This window comes from Macaca thibetana, chromosome 1 (genome assembly GCF_024542745.1).
Source record: "Macaca thibetana thibetana isolate TM-01 chromosome 1, ASM2454274v1, whole genome shotgun sequence".
Taxonomy (NCBI): Eukaryota; Metazoa; Chordata; class Mammalia; order Primates; family Cercopithecidae; genus Macaca; species Macaca thibetana.
The window spans coordinates 215987879-216004562 of record NC_065578.1 but is presented as its reverse complement, the minus strand read 5'-3'; the positions used below and the strand labels follow the sequence as shown (position 1 = coordinate 216004562).

The 16684-nt window shown below is 41.0% G+C and overlaps 1 protein-coding gene and 1 pseudogene across 7 annotated transcripts in view; both read right to left on the bottom strand.

Moving 5' to 3' along the window:
- The window catches only part of LOC126951160 (40S ribosomal protein S2-like), a 375530-nt pseudogene that overhangs the window by 150263 nt on the left and 208583 nt on the right, over positions 1 to 16684 (bottom strand). The gene's annotated exons all lie outside the window — the stretch shown is intronic.
- The window catches only part of CATSPERE (catsper channel auxiliary subunit epsilon), a 185924-nt gene that overhangs the window by 36712 nt on the left and 132528 nt on the right, over positions 1 to 16684 (bottom strand). For all 6 annotated transcript variants that reach the window (XM_050784989.1, XM_050784983.1, XM_050784982.1 and 3 more), the window contains 4 exons: positions 16151 to 16203; positions 12981 to 13031; positions 11271 to 11304; positions 11121 to 11200 (listed from right to left, as the gene is read on the bottom strand). In XM_050784989.1, coding sequence (XP_050640946.1) covers positions 11121 to 11200; positions 11271 to 11304; positions 12981 to 13031; positions 16151 to 16203 — 218 coding nt within the window. The remainder of the gene's footprint in view (positions 1 to 11120; positions 11201 to 11270; positions 11305 to 12980; positions 13032 to 16150; positions 16204 to 16684) is intronic.

The following is a 16684-nucleotide window of genomic DNA, read 5'->3' as shown; positions in this document are numbered from 1 at the left end:
CTTTCTAGGTCTGCTAAACTTGCTACCGCCCAACCCTTGTTATTAAAAGCATTTATAGTCCCATTCTCACAAACTGGGGACAAAAATTTTAAATGTCAAAAAGTGGTACCTGAGAATAGGTACCTTTCCATCCTATTTAGTTTTGAGAAGTCATAGAGAGATGAACTCAGAAGGTTAGTTCTCAAACAGCATGACTAGCTAGGGATTGGAGTATTGGTGTTTGGCGTCTTTTCTGATAGGGAAGAAGGCCACAGAGAATTCGAAAACTCTACTGAGAGCTCTGGAACCCTTTTGCAACAGACAAATACACACATGTGTAGGCATACGCGTAGTTTTGTATAGTTTCAGAGATTTGGGTCAGGCTTTAGCTAAGCTCTCATTCTAGGAGCTTTGGAAAAAACAGAATGTTTGATTGCATTTTCCAAAAGTCATCAGACTATTGAATTATTACTATTTATAGGTAATTTAGAGATGGGGTCTTGCTCTGTTGCAGAGGCTGGAGTGAGTGACCAATCATAGCTCACTATAACCTCTAACTCTTGGGCTCAAGGGATCCTCCTAACTTTAGGACTACAGGTATGTGCCACCACACCCAGTACATTTTAAAATTTTTTGTAGAGATGGGGAGTCTCACTATGTTGTCCAGACTCATCTTCAACCCCTGGCCTCAAACCATCCTCCCGCCTCTGCTTCCCAAAGCACTGGGATTACTGGGATTACAGGTGTGAGCCACCACGCCTGGCCAGATTCTTAAATTATTAAGAACTAGTTGCAAGCCATAAGTTTTATTTGAAAAAAAAAAAAAAAATCCTAATTGAACTGAGCCGGCATCTTTCGCAAGAGCAATACGCTACAGTGCCATCTAGTGGCAATAAGTGTAAATTACATGACCCATAATTTCTGGATTTGTAAAGATCTTTCATAGTGATGTTTAATTTATATCATTGAAAATATCTGAAAAAATACTTGTCTATGTAAGCATGGCTTATTTTCATGAATGTTCTTTAATGTAGGGTATGATACTAATTAAGCCTCAGAAATGCAGAAATGTTACCAGTTGGCATCTCTTCCTTGCGATTTGTAACCTCCCCACGATGGCAGTTCCATTTTGGGAACTGGGAAAGAGACCTCTCCGTGGACCTGCAAACCTGCTGGACAAATCCTTGTGGCTATCCCATTGCACTAACCATGACTTTAATTTCCTGTATTCTGATGCCATAACTTCTGGGGCCGTGCTCTCTCTAGGGGGTCTGCGGAAGGTTAGCCAGTTCCTAGAGATAGCAAACAACTCTTCCGGGAGCCCCTGCCTGTGAAAGGGGGTTCTTTACTAGTAGCCCTGGGCTACCATCCTCCTACCCTCATCACCCCAGAGGCAGACACCCCACAACCAGGGACAGTCCCTAGTCCCCAGAGCGCCACTGAAATTATTCAAAGTAGCCAATTTCAAACGTGCTTATCCTGCCTCTCCTATTCCTTCCCACAGAAACTGCAATGAGGCTCTGCCCACATTTTCCCCGCACTCCCTCTGCCTCCTGACTGACCCTGGCGTTTCCACGTGTGGCCCCGTGGGGTGTGCCTTGCCCCCAGTTTCCAGGGATCTGTATGTATAATACACTTCCTTCCTGACGGTCATCTCCGCGTCTGTATATCTTACCATACCTGACTAAAGCGAATCCTCAGGACCCTTAAAACACCCACAGTATCTGTTCCTGAACTCCCTGCAGGGTAACAAAGAAATCCTGCCCCATTGTTTCCTCCAGGGTTGCTTCTGTGGCACTAAATTCTAGTTTGGGATTGGAGAGTAATAGACTCATCATCAAATGCTCATAAGCGTGAGGCGAGCCCTGGGACTCTGAATCCAGCTGTGATGACTTCGGTTCCCAGCTGGATCACACTCCCAGGACTGGCTTCCTTCTTATGAGTGTTGGACAGTGAATCTATCGTCCTTTTATTGGTCAAACTCTGCCAAGCCTTGTACCTGAGCCATTCCCTATAACGATAAGGCATTTATTATAATCCAGAGGCCTAGACTATGGGCAAATTTCCCAGTGGCCACCCCTGCCGCTGATGCCGCTGATTCTCAAAGCTTAATTGATTCGAGTCTGCCAGAGTCTCAAAGTGAGCAGCTAAATTCACCTCTGATGAATACCTGATCGGATGCCCAGTTATCAACTATGTACACTATAATTCAGTGGAACTGGGCACGGGCCTTACTGATCTGTCCCTCTGTCGTTGGCCTCTAGTATTCAGTTCATTATCTTAGGAGAATTGGAAGCAAAAGGTTTGATCAAGTGATTCGTAGTAGCAAAGAGACAAATAAGTTATTTCCACAAACAAATGCTGCCACAAAAATCCCAAAGAGTGCCGTTCCAGTAGACTACTCTCCCGCCTCACCCTCTCCCATCCCCCACTTGTCCTGTCATCTGCCCCTTGACCTTTTAGAGATTTCCAGCTCCCCAATTCCTCTCTCCCTCTCACCCTTCCTTCCTTCCTCCCTCCCTGCTTTCTCTCTCCTTCTTCCCTTCCTCCCTTCCCTTCCTCCCTTCCCTCCTTCCTTCCTCCCTCTCTCCCTCCCTCCTTCCCTTCCTTCCTTCCTTCCTTCCTTCCACAAAATTTCACTCTGTTGCCCAGGCTAGAGTGCAGTGGTACAATCTTTGTGCACTGCAACCTCTGGGTTCAAGCGATTCTCCTGCTTCAGGCTCCCGAGTAGCTGGGATTACAGGCACCCACCACCAGCCCGGCTACTTTCTGTGTTTTTAGTAGAGATGGGGTTTCACCATGATGGCCAGGGAGGTTTCGAACTCCTGACCTCAAGTGATCCACCCGCCTTGGCCTCCGGAAGTGCTGGGATTACAGGCGGAGCCACCGCGCCTGGCCCTCCCTGCTTTCTCACACAGCATTTCTCTCCTACATTCTCTTCTTTCCCTACTCAGCCCATTCTCATGGCTAATCATCTGACCCCCAGTTATATGTATGCTAATTTTGCTGGTGAGAAATCTGTCAGTCTAGGCGACATTCCATTATAGGTAATCTGTCTTATTTGTATGACAGTGTATGTGATTTTCCCTTTTTCTTTGATGTTTTATGGCTTCATTCTGAGGTATCTGAGACTTCATGCCAATCCTCAACCTTATGATTTGGGCCTTAAATTCCGAAAAGTTTTCATATTTTCTTTCTTTTCATTGAATGTTGCTTCTCTTTTCAACGCATTTTCTGTAATTTCCCCTTCTGGAAAAAACTATTAAGCACATATTGAAATTTGTCATTCTGCTGAAATTGTTTCTTAGCCTCTTTCTTATTTATCTGTTTACCTATTTGTGTTGCATCCTGGTTAATTTCCACATCTCTCTTTTTTCAGTAATTCTCTCTTCACTTGTCTAATCTGGTTTGTAATTGTGTCTAAAATTTTGAATTTAATGACTACATTTTCATGTCTAGAATTTCAAATTTTTAAAAATATGTCTTTCTTTTCATAGTCATATTATTTCATTATGGTTTCTACTTTATTTTTCCTCTTTATTCATTTTGAACACATTTTCTATATTGTTCAGATTGTTCTGTTATTTTTAAGCATTTGTTTTGTGTGCTCATTTTTCACTTATTTTATCTGCTGACTTGCCCTCATGAGGGTCCATTTCCTTAAATGTTTGTAAATTTAGATGATCAATTTTTTGATGGTGGTGACTTTTCCAGTAAGAATATTATGTCTCTGGATTTGCTTTTCCAATTACCTTTGTTTCAAGGGGTTTGCTTAGGGGTTTCAAGTCTACTTGATAATTTTTTTTTTTTTTTTTTTTTTTTTTTTTTGAGAGACGGAGTCTCACTCTGTCGCCCAGGCTGGAGTGCAGTGGCCGGATCTCAGCTCACTGCAAGCTCCGCCTCCCGGGTTCCCGCCATTCTCCTGCCTCAGCCTCCCGAGTAGCTGGGACTATAGGCGCCCGCCACCACGCCCGGCTAGTTTTTTGTATTTTTCCACCGTGTTAGCCAGGATGGTCTCGATCTCCTGACCTCGTGATCCGCCCGTCTTGGCCTCCCAAAGTGCTGGGATTATAGGCGTGAGCCACCGCGCCTGGCCCTACTTGATAATTTTTAGCTTCATTTTTCTTGTGGCACTTTCTGTGACTAAACTCTATTCCTATTAGGTGTAAGTTCAGATCCACATCCATAGGAGGCCTGAGGTGGACATTTTGGTGGACATCTCCTATTCTTATAGGAGGTATGTTTTTGCCTACAAATTCATGTAGGTTACAACCTTCCTTGTGGCTGACCTGGGCATTAAGCAGAGTTTTCCAGTCAGTCTCTCTCTCTCTCTCTCTCTCTCTCTCTTTTTGGACTAGGTAGCTCTTAATATATCCTGAATTTACAAAATAGCCTCTTGGCCTCACTGGGGCTTGAAAACCCAGCTTCCAATTTCTAGTTCCATCATCCTGGGCCAATACCCCTGGATCACACAGGCAGGCTGAAGAGCGTTGCTCTGACTTTCAGTTCTCTCTTCACTTCTGCAGAGTGCACCTTCTTTCTTTCAAGTTTCGTTATGTACAAAATATTTTTGTTATGTTTTATCCAGGATGACGTGTCTATCACGGGTAGGGAGTGACTCAACTTAGCTCAGTCTGCTATATTACTATAATCAGAATGACTAATTTTTAACCTTCCTTTCTTTATCCTCAAACTGTAAACATGCTCATCTATCTTCCTCTTTAAAAAAAATCCAGGTTATATTTTGTGTTTTTCTCTATAGGTAAATTCCTGTCTCTTTTTTCTATTTTCCAGCCAAAAGCTGAAAAAGTGTAGACTACATTTTGCCTCTACTTGTAAACTTCTCGTTTATTTTGCAAATCCCCTGCAGTCTGGCTTCTGTTCTCCCCATTTCGTAGAAACTACTCTCCCTTGAGGAACAGTAAGGAAGCCACTCGCTGCATCTGAGTGAGTGAGGCGAAGTTTAATCGGAGAAGGGTAACAGAGGCAGAACATCAAACAGAACCTTGGGAGTCACTGTAAGGGCTTGGCTTTTACTCCATGGTAAGGATTTTGAGCTTTGGAGCAATGTCCTTTGACTTTGTTTTCAAGGTTTTACTCTTGCTGGTATATGGAGGCAAGAGTGGAAAGAGAGAGAGCAACAAAAAGGCTGTTGTAATAATCCAGGTCAGTGATGATGGCTTGGGTCCATGTAACAGCAGGCATTGACAAATAGATAGACCCAACGGGCTTTGCTAATGGATTTGATGTAGGGTATATGAGAGAGGGAGGAGTCAGGGAGATTCCAGTTTTGGCCAGATCAACAAGAAGGATGGAGTTGCTATCACTTAAAATGGGGAAGGCTACTGGAGGAGCAGGTTTTGAGGGGAAGATTAGGAGTTTGGTTTTGGACAGGTTATGTTTGATATATCTATTGATATCTAAGTGGAAAAGTGATATGTGTATTTAACCTCTCAGTGGATGTGTGAGTCTGGGGTTCAGGAACTGTATCTGATTACATTTTATAGACCACCCTGCAGTTAGATTTGAGCCACGACAATAGGTTCTGGATAACGGGATGTGGGTGGAAACCACCTCTAGTTCTGAACCTTTAAAACATCACATACAATCCTCCAGCCTTTTTCCCAGACATGGTGGCGAGCTAGGAGAGACCGCGTCCAGATGATGTAGTTCTACATATCAGATGATGACGTGGAGAGTTAGGCACTGGGATTTTAGGGTTTATTTGTTACTGCAGCCTAGCCTAAGCATACTTGACAGATACAAGAGGAGATGGTCAGGCTGTAGGTGCAGTGTTGGGATATATCAATATATTGAGACATCCAGGCCCATGTGACTGGATGACGACATTCAAAGAGGAAGCTGAGATGGGGAAAAGAAAAGAAATCCCTGAGCCTTGGGGCATTCCAACACTAAGAGGTCAGGGAGAGAGAGAGCCAGGTGTCAAGCTTCTGAGCGGGAACGTTTGTAGTGCGTGCGAGCGACGAGAGAGAGAATTAAATATGGGTGATGTTGAAAAAAGCAAAAATATTTTTGTTTAGAAGTGTGTCCAGTATCACACCGTGGAAAAGGGAGGCAAGCACAAGACTGGGCCCAATCTCCATGGTCTCTGTGGGTGGAAGACAGGTGAGTGGCTGGATTCTCGTACACAGACACCAAGAACAAAGGCATCATCTACGGAGAGGAGACATGGAAGGAGCAATTGGAGAATCCCAAGTACATCCCTGGAACAAAACTGATCTCCACTGGTGTTAAAAAGAAGGCAGAAAGAATTGGTCACTGCCTTATTTACTCACAAACCAGAACTGTCTCATTATTTTAAGTGTACTGTAGTGTAATTGATCTCATACACCAGAATTCAGGTCATGTATAACTGGCAGAATAGTTTTGTGGGATAGCCCTGATAAGTAAGACTGGCTTCTGGTTAAATGAATATGATCAGTTTTTTTGAATTTTGACAGTAATTCGCACTCAGTAAATGCTATCCCTGTTTCCCCTTCTAAAGATATGATTGGACTTGATGAGTAATGCTCAACTTTTCACAAAGGCGAGAATGCCATCCCCAAACCTATTGGAGACTGGCTTTTAATTTAGATGTGTATAACTAGTTATTTGAATATATTTTAATACTGGAAAAATCCTTGCCCTGTCTCAGAACCAAGCAAGACTCACTTGTGTTTTTGTTTGTTTGTTTGTTTTAAATTTGTGTTCATTTGCCTGTGAAAGGCAAGGGCTGAAGATAAGGTCACAATGTTTATGTTTTGGTCTTAACTCTGCCAGTCTAATTAGAATTTCCTGTATCTAAAATGCTGCCTTTTACTTATTGAAGGGCATTTTAATGGTTTATGTGTCATATCAAATAAAAACACTTCTCACACTTATAGATGACACTTGTCATCTTTTAAAAGTCAGTGTGACAAGAAATAGTAGCAAGTTAAACCTTACTTTCAGACTCTTTACTAAGTCAGACTTTTAACTTAGGATTGTCATTAAACAGCTATTCAAAAACATAATACTGTAGAATTCCTGTGTATGTGTGATTGGCAATGGCGCCTTGCCAACTTATTAGAAGGATTAAAGTAGAGGAGTTATATACAAAATTATAAATTATAGGTGATCATAAGACTTAAGACAATTAAAAACAAAATCTCAGATCATGAAAAAAAAGAAATCAGGGAGGAACTAAGTAATTAAGGGGGTGCTACCAGCAAGGAAGCAGGAAACAGGAGAATGAGCTATCCTGGAAGCCAGATGAAGAAAATATTTCAAGTAGGAGTAAATGATTAACTATGTCAATTCTTATTAATGAGATCAAGGGAGGTGGGACCTGAGCATTGACCATCGGTTTAGCTGAATGGAGGTCATGGATCATGTTGGCTGGCGGTGCCAATAGAGTGGTGAGCACAAAGGCCAGACTGACGGAGATTTGGGAGAGAATGGGAGAAGAGTTGATGACAGTGACCATAGAAGCTGAAGGGCTAGTAGGGTCAAGACAGGGTTTTTTGGTTTGTTTTTTTGTGATCGTGTTTGTTGATTTTGTTTTGCTTTGTTTTTTGGTGGGAGAAAGACCTGTATATTTCTAGGATGAGTCAGTAGAGAGGGAAAAGTTGATGATGGAGGAGAAGGAGGAGAATTTCAGGAGCAATGTTCTTGATTAGGAAAACCGGTGGGGATCTAGCTTACAAATGGAGGGACAGGCCTTAGACAGATACGCAGACAGTTTGTCCCTAGTGACAGGAAGGCAGACAGAGTTCCTGGTACAGTTGCCTGAGGATGGACAGATATGGCGGTGGAAGTTTGTGTAGGATCCCTTCTAACTGGTGTCACCTTTGAGTCATTCATGTTCCTCATTCTCTTTCCCTTACCACTCACATCTATCAATTATCAAGCCCTGCCTATTATAATCACTCATTTTCTTTCTTTTTTTTTAAATTTTACTTTAGGTTCTGGGGTACATGTGCAGAACGTGCAGGTTTGTTACATAGGTACACATGTGCCGTGGTGGTTTGCTGCACCCATCAACCCGTCATCTAGGTTTTAAGCCCCGCATGCATTAGGTATTCGTCCTGATGCTCTCCCTACCCTTGCCCCCACCCCCCGACAGGCCCTGGTATGTCTAATCACTAATTTTCTTATATACAGGATTCTTCTTTGTCCTTGTTGCTATTTCAGTCATCTGTTTTTCTCCTCCTAGTGATGCAGGTGAACCCCAAACTTGGGGCTCAGCTTGGGAGGTTTTTGGCTTCACTCAGGAAAGAATTCAAGATTGAGCTGATGGTGAAAGAAAGTAGTTTATTAGAGAGAAGTGTACAGCAGAATGGCTGCTCTGTAGACGGAGCAGGGCTATCCCATAGGCAGAATAGCCCTCACTCATGGATAGCTGGCTAGCTATACTTATACCTATTCCTAAATATATGCTAAATAAGGGGAGGGCTATTCAAGAATTTTCTAGAAGGGGGGCAGGGACTTTCTGGAACCATATAAGAAAACTTCTGAGTTATTGCCATGGCATTTGTACTGTCATGGTGCTGGTGGGAATGTCTTATGCAACTGCATTATAACTCTAAGTGCTAGCTGGTTTTGGCCAGTTTCTTGGCTACATCCTGTTTTGATCGGCAGGGTTGTGAGAACAAGTCCCGCTGATCTGCTACCTCACCAGGACTACCAATACAGTGACTAGCGGGTCTCCCTACTCAGATTTGTTTCTCTGAAATTCATCTTCTACGCCTCTCCCAGAAAGAACTAGCTAAAGCAAATATTTGATCATGCCATTCCACCGTAAGACTTGATAGAAGGCCTTCCACGGTCTGGAATCCACCTAGCTAGCTTCCCGGCCTCTTCTCCTGAGACTTCGTGACTAATTTTTGCCTCAACGACATCACGCCGTTTGAACTATACATTTTCTTCCTCCAACTATCTGTTTTACTTGAAAGACTGACCCAGCAGAATTCAACATTACTCTCCTCACTTCTCTCCTTCCCTCCTCTGCCTCTAGCAAAACATTCATTATCCTTAAGACTCAGTGACTCAGCTCAAATGCAAGTCTTCTGGAACATTTCCCAGAGCCCCGCTCTCTTTACAGCTGGGTTGGAATCTTTTGCGTTTCAATCCTAACCACCCACACTGTTCCATTCTATCATTACACTCAGCGTATCTGTGCATATGTTTCTCTGCTCTATCAGACTCTTCTGCTTTTCAGGGTGGAAATCCTGTCACTTATCTTTCCATTTCCAGGGCCTAGCACAGTTCTTGGTGCAAAGTAGGTTTTTAGCAATGATGAACGGAAGTGTGCACTTCTCTGAGAGAGAAGATTAAGATTTTTTAACCTTGGGGGGTTAAGCATTACATAAACGAACAAACACAAAAACACAAACACACTAGGCCTCTGGTAGGGAAAGCAGTGCTTCGGGTGCCCAGGAAAAGCAGTGGCATGATTAGGTGTCTAGAAGAAGATCAAAACTAAGAAAGCAAGCAGATTAGCCGGAGAGCACGGAGAGCATGGAGAGCTCTGACAGATGGACTGCTGGAGTATGATTTAAGATGCAAAGGGCACATGGTAGCATCTTAGAAGTGCCACGGGCAAGGGGTAGGGGCCAGACCATGCTAGCAGAGGCCTGCAGGATCCCAGTGGGAAAAGTTCTGGTAACAAAACTAAGTTGGAGCGTCTTATTGATTACTTCTGTACCTACCCATCCTGAGAGACCTCAGAAGCTGTCTGCAGCCTAAGAGGTCCCCAAAAGCTGAAAGCCTTGACCAAGAACATTTTGTTGGTGTTGTAGACATAGGAATTTTACTGCCAGCAATCTATCCTAACAGCATACCTGGACTAGTGACCAAACATGTACATGAACGGATATTCACTATTATTTATTTACAATAGCAAAAAATTTAGAAATGTGAGTCGTTTACCTCATATTTTTCTATATTTTAAATTTTGTAACAAGCTGTATAACTTCCATAATAATAAACCAAAAATATAAGAATAAAGTCAGAGAGGAAAGCAAACAAATACTAAATCACTTGGAAAAGTCTTCCTAATAGCATTTCATTCATATTTTTATTATGAAATATTATTTGTTTTTGTTTTTCGAGCCAAGGTCTCACTCTGTTGCCCAGGCTGGAGTGCAGTGGTGCGGTCTTGGCTCACTGCATCCTCTGCCTGCTGGGCTCAAGTGATCTTCCCCTCTCAGCTTCCTGAGTAGCTGGGACCACAGGCACACACCACCATGCCTGGCTAATTATTTTAATTTTTGTAACCACAGGGTCTTGCTATGTTGCCTATGTTGATCTCGATCTCCTGGGCTCAGGCCATCCTCCTGCTTCAGCCTCCTAAAGCACTGGGATTACAGGTGTGAGCCACCGTGCCTGGCTGAAATATTGTTTATAAGAATTGAGTTACGGATGGTCAGTGCAATGGCTCACACCTGCAATCCCAGCACTTTGGGAGGGTGAGGAGGGTGGATCACGAGGTCAGGAGATCGAGACCATCCTGGCTAACACGGTGAAACCCTGTCTCTACTAAAAATACAAAAAATTAGCCAGGCGTGGTGGTGGGTGCCTGTAGTCCCAGCTCCTCAGGAGGCTGAGGCAGGAGAATGGCGTGAACCCAAGAGGTGGAGCTTGCAGTGAGCTGAGATCACACCACTGCACTCCAGCCTGGGCAACAGAGCGAGACTCCATCTCAAAAAAAAAAAAAAATAGAGTTAGGGATAATATTTTTGAAATGACCTCAATGTACTTGTTGGCAATCTAGTTTCTTTTCTTATAAGTTTTCACTTATTATTGGCTTGTGGAAAGAGAAGTTATATCACCTGGGGAAGGTAGTTCCTACCAAACAGGCAGGGGTGCTGGTAGGAGCCTGGGGAGAGATTCAGAGGGGGTAAAGCAAGGGCTTCCCTGAGTCGGCAGGCTCTCAGCTCTCTTACCCATTGAAATTTCAGCTGCCAAACGGTAACGTCCCTCAGCATGCAGGGACCATCACAGCCCAGCTTTGTATAACTTGTACTGAAAACTAAGTCTCGCATATATTGAGTAGAGTCAGAAATACGTGTTGTTAGATGCATGATCGATTAATCTTGTTTTCATACTCTTAGTTTGAAACTGTCAATATAAGTTAAAAATGTTGATGAGAATATACTTACAATTGAATCACAGGTTGAAACTTTTCTGTGAAGTCAAGCCTCAGAGGGCAGCCATATTTTTTCCAAATATACCTTACTTTCTAGAAAAGGAAAAATACTTGAGTGATTTTATATATTTGGTCCATTGACAAAATTTTATAGTTTTCTTACCAAGTTTTTAGATGGTTGATGCCTCAGATATGACCTGTAAAAAAGACATTCCTCATTATTTATTTCTCGTTCCTCTTTTCAGACTTAAAAACTAAACCCGTGACTTTGTTTAGGTAAGGAGGTATCACAAAGGTCAAACAGATAAATATAATTATGAAACACTGAGCACTCACTATGTTTCAGGCACTTTCTACACATATTTACATACATATTAACACGCTCTTACAACAGCTAAGGTGTGAATTACTGTCCTCTCTTTGTAGATCTGGTACTATTCTCAGAAACTGTGTGAAACTCATTCAAGGCTACAGACCTTGCTTTACTACTGAGCAGGATGTGTGACAATAAAGCCCATGTTCGTTGGGCTGTTCCAATGCAGTTCTCTCCAGAATATTAACAGATGAAAGAAGAGGATACTTCAGAATCAGTAACAATAGATGTGTATTTTAAAACTTCAGATATTTCCTAATTTAGATTTCTCACTAGAGTGGAATGCTTCATGTTCATGAACTCAAGGACTTACTCCTTCAAAATCACCTCCCCCACATTCCCTGTCTTCTCAGTCCTCATACTTGAATCACTGTTACCAGCCACATGTTCTATATATGTTACCACGTGGCAGGAAACAGCCTCAGGAAACTCCCATCACAGTGACACAGTCTATTTCATATTCTTGCCTTTCAGGCGCAGCTGCCACCTAGACACTAAAAGGTGGTGTCCTCATCAACTATTAAACATTTTCTTCTCATCCTTGTATTTTACCAACGGCTTTCACTAAGCATTGCAACCTGGAGCATCTCGGCTGGGCCACTCTCCACCCTACCTTAATGAATGAAATCACTTAAAGAATATGCCTACTGGCTAAACATTCTTTCATTTATTTTAATTAATAAATTATTATTTTAAATAATAAATTTCTAATTAGAATTAGAAAATTTCACAACTTTTCAAAGATGCTTGTAAATATTTCAGATGCTGTGGACTTCTATATTTTGACAGTCTAATAAATATTTAACATTTTAAAAATGAAGATCTTTATCTGCCAAAGGTAAAAGTCAAATTTTGTTTAGTTATATGTTTAATACAGCACATTATTAAAAATAAATATGCATACAATTAAATATAAAATCTAGAAAAAAGTTCAGTTAGTATTTGATGTCAGGACTTTCCGGGTAAATATATTACTTCTAACTAGCTGAACTACAGTCATGTAGAATTTGAGCCACCATGCCCGGCTAGTGTTTTGTATTTTTAGTAGAAATGGGGTTTCACCATGTTGGCCAGGCTGGTCTTGAACTCTTGACCTCAGGTGATCCATCTGCCTCGACCTCCCAAAGTGCTGAGATTACAGGTGTGAGCCACTGCACCCGGCTTCAGTCATGTAGAATTTGAGAATAAGGATGTAGGCAAAAAAAATTCTTGTATGTCTTCCTTAAATTACAGGGAGCAATATGAGATTTGAGACTACATATATGTAAATGAGGTTTGCTTTGTTTATCCAATTAAATTGAAGGGGGAGACTGACTCTCTTGTATGTTTCAGGAAAGTTAATTATACCATCTACACATTTTGCTTAATGCTAAAACTGACTGCACAGTGTCAAGCCAAACACATGGATGCTAATAATAATCCACTGAATAAGTACTGATTGTAAAGTATTGGTACTACGTTAATATAAAACTCAGTGCTTATGTTAAAAAAATTTCTTACTTTTCAATCACGTATGAAAAATCATGGTGATGACATTCTTTTTTACTAAATCTACAAAAAACAAAACATAATGAAGTTGTAATATTTGCACACATTTAATCATTTAACTCATTGATTCTCAAACTGGAGAGTGTCACAGAATCATCATTTACTGAATTAGAATCTCTGGTTAGTGTGTGGCCTTAGCATTTCTGTTTTTAAAACATCAGTTTCATAAATGTTTCAGGAGATACCAGAATTTGAAATCTACTGATTTATCTCTTATATTTGATACATGTTTATTAAAAATTTATAGCAAATGCAGGGCTTGGGGAGAGGTTGCTGAAAAGATGGACAATTTCAATTAGATAAGAGGATAAGTTCCAAAGAGATCTATTGTACAACATGGTGACTTTAGTTCATGATATATTGTATTCTTGAAAAATGCAAAGAGAGTAGATGTGAAGTGTTCCCTCACCGCCAAAATGATAACTATGTGAGGTAATACATATGTTAACTAGCTAGATTCAGTCACTCCACAATGTATTTTAAAACATCATGTGGTACCTGCTAAAAACATATAATTTTATCTGTCAATTCAGAACAAAAACCCCAAACTCCCCAACGCAGAAAGAAACAAGAGTTGGCAAGGAAGCAGAGAAATTGGGACCCATATATATTGCTGGTGATAATGTAAAACAGTGCAGCTGCTATGGAAAACAGCTTGGAGGTTCCTTAACAAGTTGAACATAGGATTACCATACAACCTAGCAATTCCACTCCCAGGTACATACCCACGATAATTCAAAACGGGTGTTCAAACAAACACTTGTACACAAATATTCATAGCTGCACTATTCACAAAAGCCAGAAGGTAGAAACATCCCAAATATCCATGAACTGCTGGATGGATAAACAAAATGTGGTATATCCATTCAATGGAATATTACTCAGCCATAAAAGGGAAGGAAGGACTAATACATGCCTGTTGAACCTCAAAAACACACTAAGTGAATGTAGCTGGACACAAAAGGTCGTATATTGTAGGATTCCATTTATATGAAATATTCAGAGCAGCAAATCCCTAGAGATTATGGTTTTGAGACAGCAGATTATGGTTGCCAGGGGCTGGGGGAAACAGAGAATGGTAAGTGACTGCTAACTGGGTAAAGAGTTTCCTTTTGGGGTGACAAAAATATTGTAGAACTAGATAGTGGTGCTAGCTGTACAACATTGTGAAGGTACTTAATTCCACTGAATTGTATACTTTAGAATGGTAAATTTATATTATGTGAATTTCATCACACTTTTTAAAAAACTGCCATGGTAAAACACACACATGCACACACAAATAAAAATAAAAACTCATAGAAAATCTATCAAAATGAAAACAAATTTCTTTGGACTGTTTTAGTAGACGTAAACTTTTTTTAAACACAAGATTTCTAGTTGCTACTATTGTGCAGGTAAGGAGTTATTTTACGGATTAACATAATTTCGAGTTAGGGTTCGTAAGACAGAAGGCTATAATGGTCGTTGTAATTATAGGAGTTTTTAGTTGGGTAAATTATTCATCTGACCATTTTAGCTGGCTGCTTCCAGTGGAACTTAGAAAGAACCCTCGTCACCACCATTTTTAGATAGATATTGGAAGTCTAGACCATCCTTCACCCTGAACCCAAATTGGACCCCAAGATTTGACAACTCTCCTTCAGTGACAAGTCTCCTGGCTCTCCAGAAGTATTTTGGACCCCATGCTATTCCAGGTCTCCCATGGTGACTGTAAAAACCATAGGCCCACTGCAACCTGAGCCCAGGATATTAGAGCTTTTAGGGTTCCAGGGAAGTGGGTCATTGACTAAGAGGCCCAGAGTAAGGTCCTAAAATCCGTGTTTTCAAAACATGTTCTCCAAGTGATTTTGATGAGTAACTGAGCTTGATAATTATTATTTGGACCCTTCTAGAAACAGACTGCTTCAAGCTGCTTTCCATCTCACTTTAGAAGGAAATCAGGCCTGAGAAGGAATTCTGAATGCAGTGGTACTGGGAATTGATTTTGGTAACATGTTTACACCAGTTATTCTCAAACGTTAGTGCCCCTTGTAATCTCCTGGAAATTTTGTTAAAATGCAGATTTTGATTCAGCAGGTGTGGGATGAGACCTGAGAATGTGCATTTCTAACAAGTTCTCAGGTGATGCCAGTGTTGGTCCACAGGCCATGCTCTAAGGAGCAAAGATGTAAATCATCCCTGAAATAGGATGATACCGGCTGTATAAATCAGCTAGCCTTTTTGCATTTCCTGGGAAAGGAATTACAGGTGCAAAGATGTTAGGGAATGCAAATTTAGGAAATGATGAATGAGATGCAAATACTTATCAATCCAGCAACTGATTATTACAACTCAGTAATAATTAAAAGATTATTAGAATGACAGAGGAGCAGACACTTGTTTTGGATGTGAGCAAGTAATTTCATAAATACTCAGATAAGAGTCAATGTTCTCCTACTCTCACTCCTAACTGAAGGAAAGGAATCTCAATAAATTTCTGTCTCTGTTATACATGTTGCCTCAGCTAAACAGATTTGTGTATGCTGCCTTTGATTTTCTCCCATGTAGAAGAAAGAGCGCTATGGTGAATGGAAGGCACGGCGTCCAATGTGCTTCACCGTGAACCATAGTAGGACTGACACAGTTCACACGTTGGGATTCTCTGGGGCATCACTGAGGTTCTGCTAGGCTTGTTCTAAGAAATTTCCCATAGAAAATGGTGCAGAAACTGAGGCTTCTCTGATATGGGTGTAAGCAGTTCTCTGATGGAAATGAAATTATAACTGGTTTGAGAAGGATGGAAAACAGGTGTTTCTCCCTCCTATGTTTCTGGGAATGAGCCGTAGACTGAAGAGTTGAGACAGGCAACTGTGAAGGATAGAAACTGGCTTACCAAAAGGGAAGGTGGAGAAAAAACGCTGGTAATAGAGAAAGAGGCTGATTCTTTTTATTTTTAGTATGATTCAAATGTAGTATTTGGCAAAAGTTTAAACCAATTGAATCTAGGCATGAATGTCAATTCAGTTTTGGATCTCATTGTGAATGTGTCAGTCATTAGGCTATTATTACTATGATTATCATTTAGTTTATCATTTGTTTTAAAACTTAAAGAGTAACAGGTCAAATGGAAATATACTTACCCTTTAACTGCAATGAATTTTTTATCATCACAGCCAACAGCTATCTGGAACACCTAAAATGAAGTAATTTAGGTAGTGAGTTCAGCAGTTCTGATTCGTATGATCTAAAATATTACGACAGCTAAAACCAATTACATTTTAGATTTAAAATAGTAACTTTAAAATCTAAGGTTCTCTTATACTACTGCTCTGCACGGTTTTCTTCCTCTTTCCTTGATCATTTTTTTTTTTCTCTGCTTCCTTTTTTCTTTACTGCTCATGAGGCCCGAAGGTTGGGTCTCTCCTTTCTTACGTTTGTATCTCGGGGAACTGATCCAAATTCATCTTTTTTTTTGAGATGGAGTCTTGTTCTGTCACCCAGGCTGCAGTGCAGTGGTGCGATCTTGGCTCAGTGAAACCTCTGCCTCCCGAGTTCAAGCAATTTTCCTGCTTCAGCCTCCCAAGTAGCTGGGATTACAGGCATGCACCACCACACCCAGCTAATTCTGTATTTTTATTAGAGACAGGGTTTCACCATGTTGGTCAGGTTGGTCT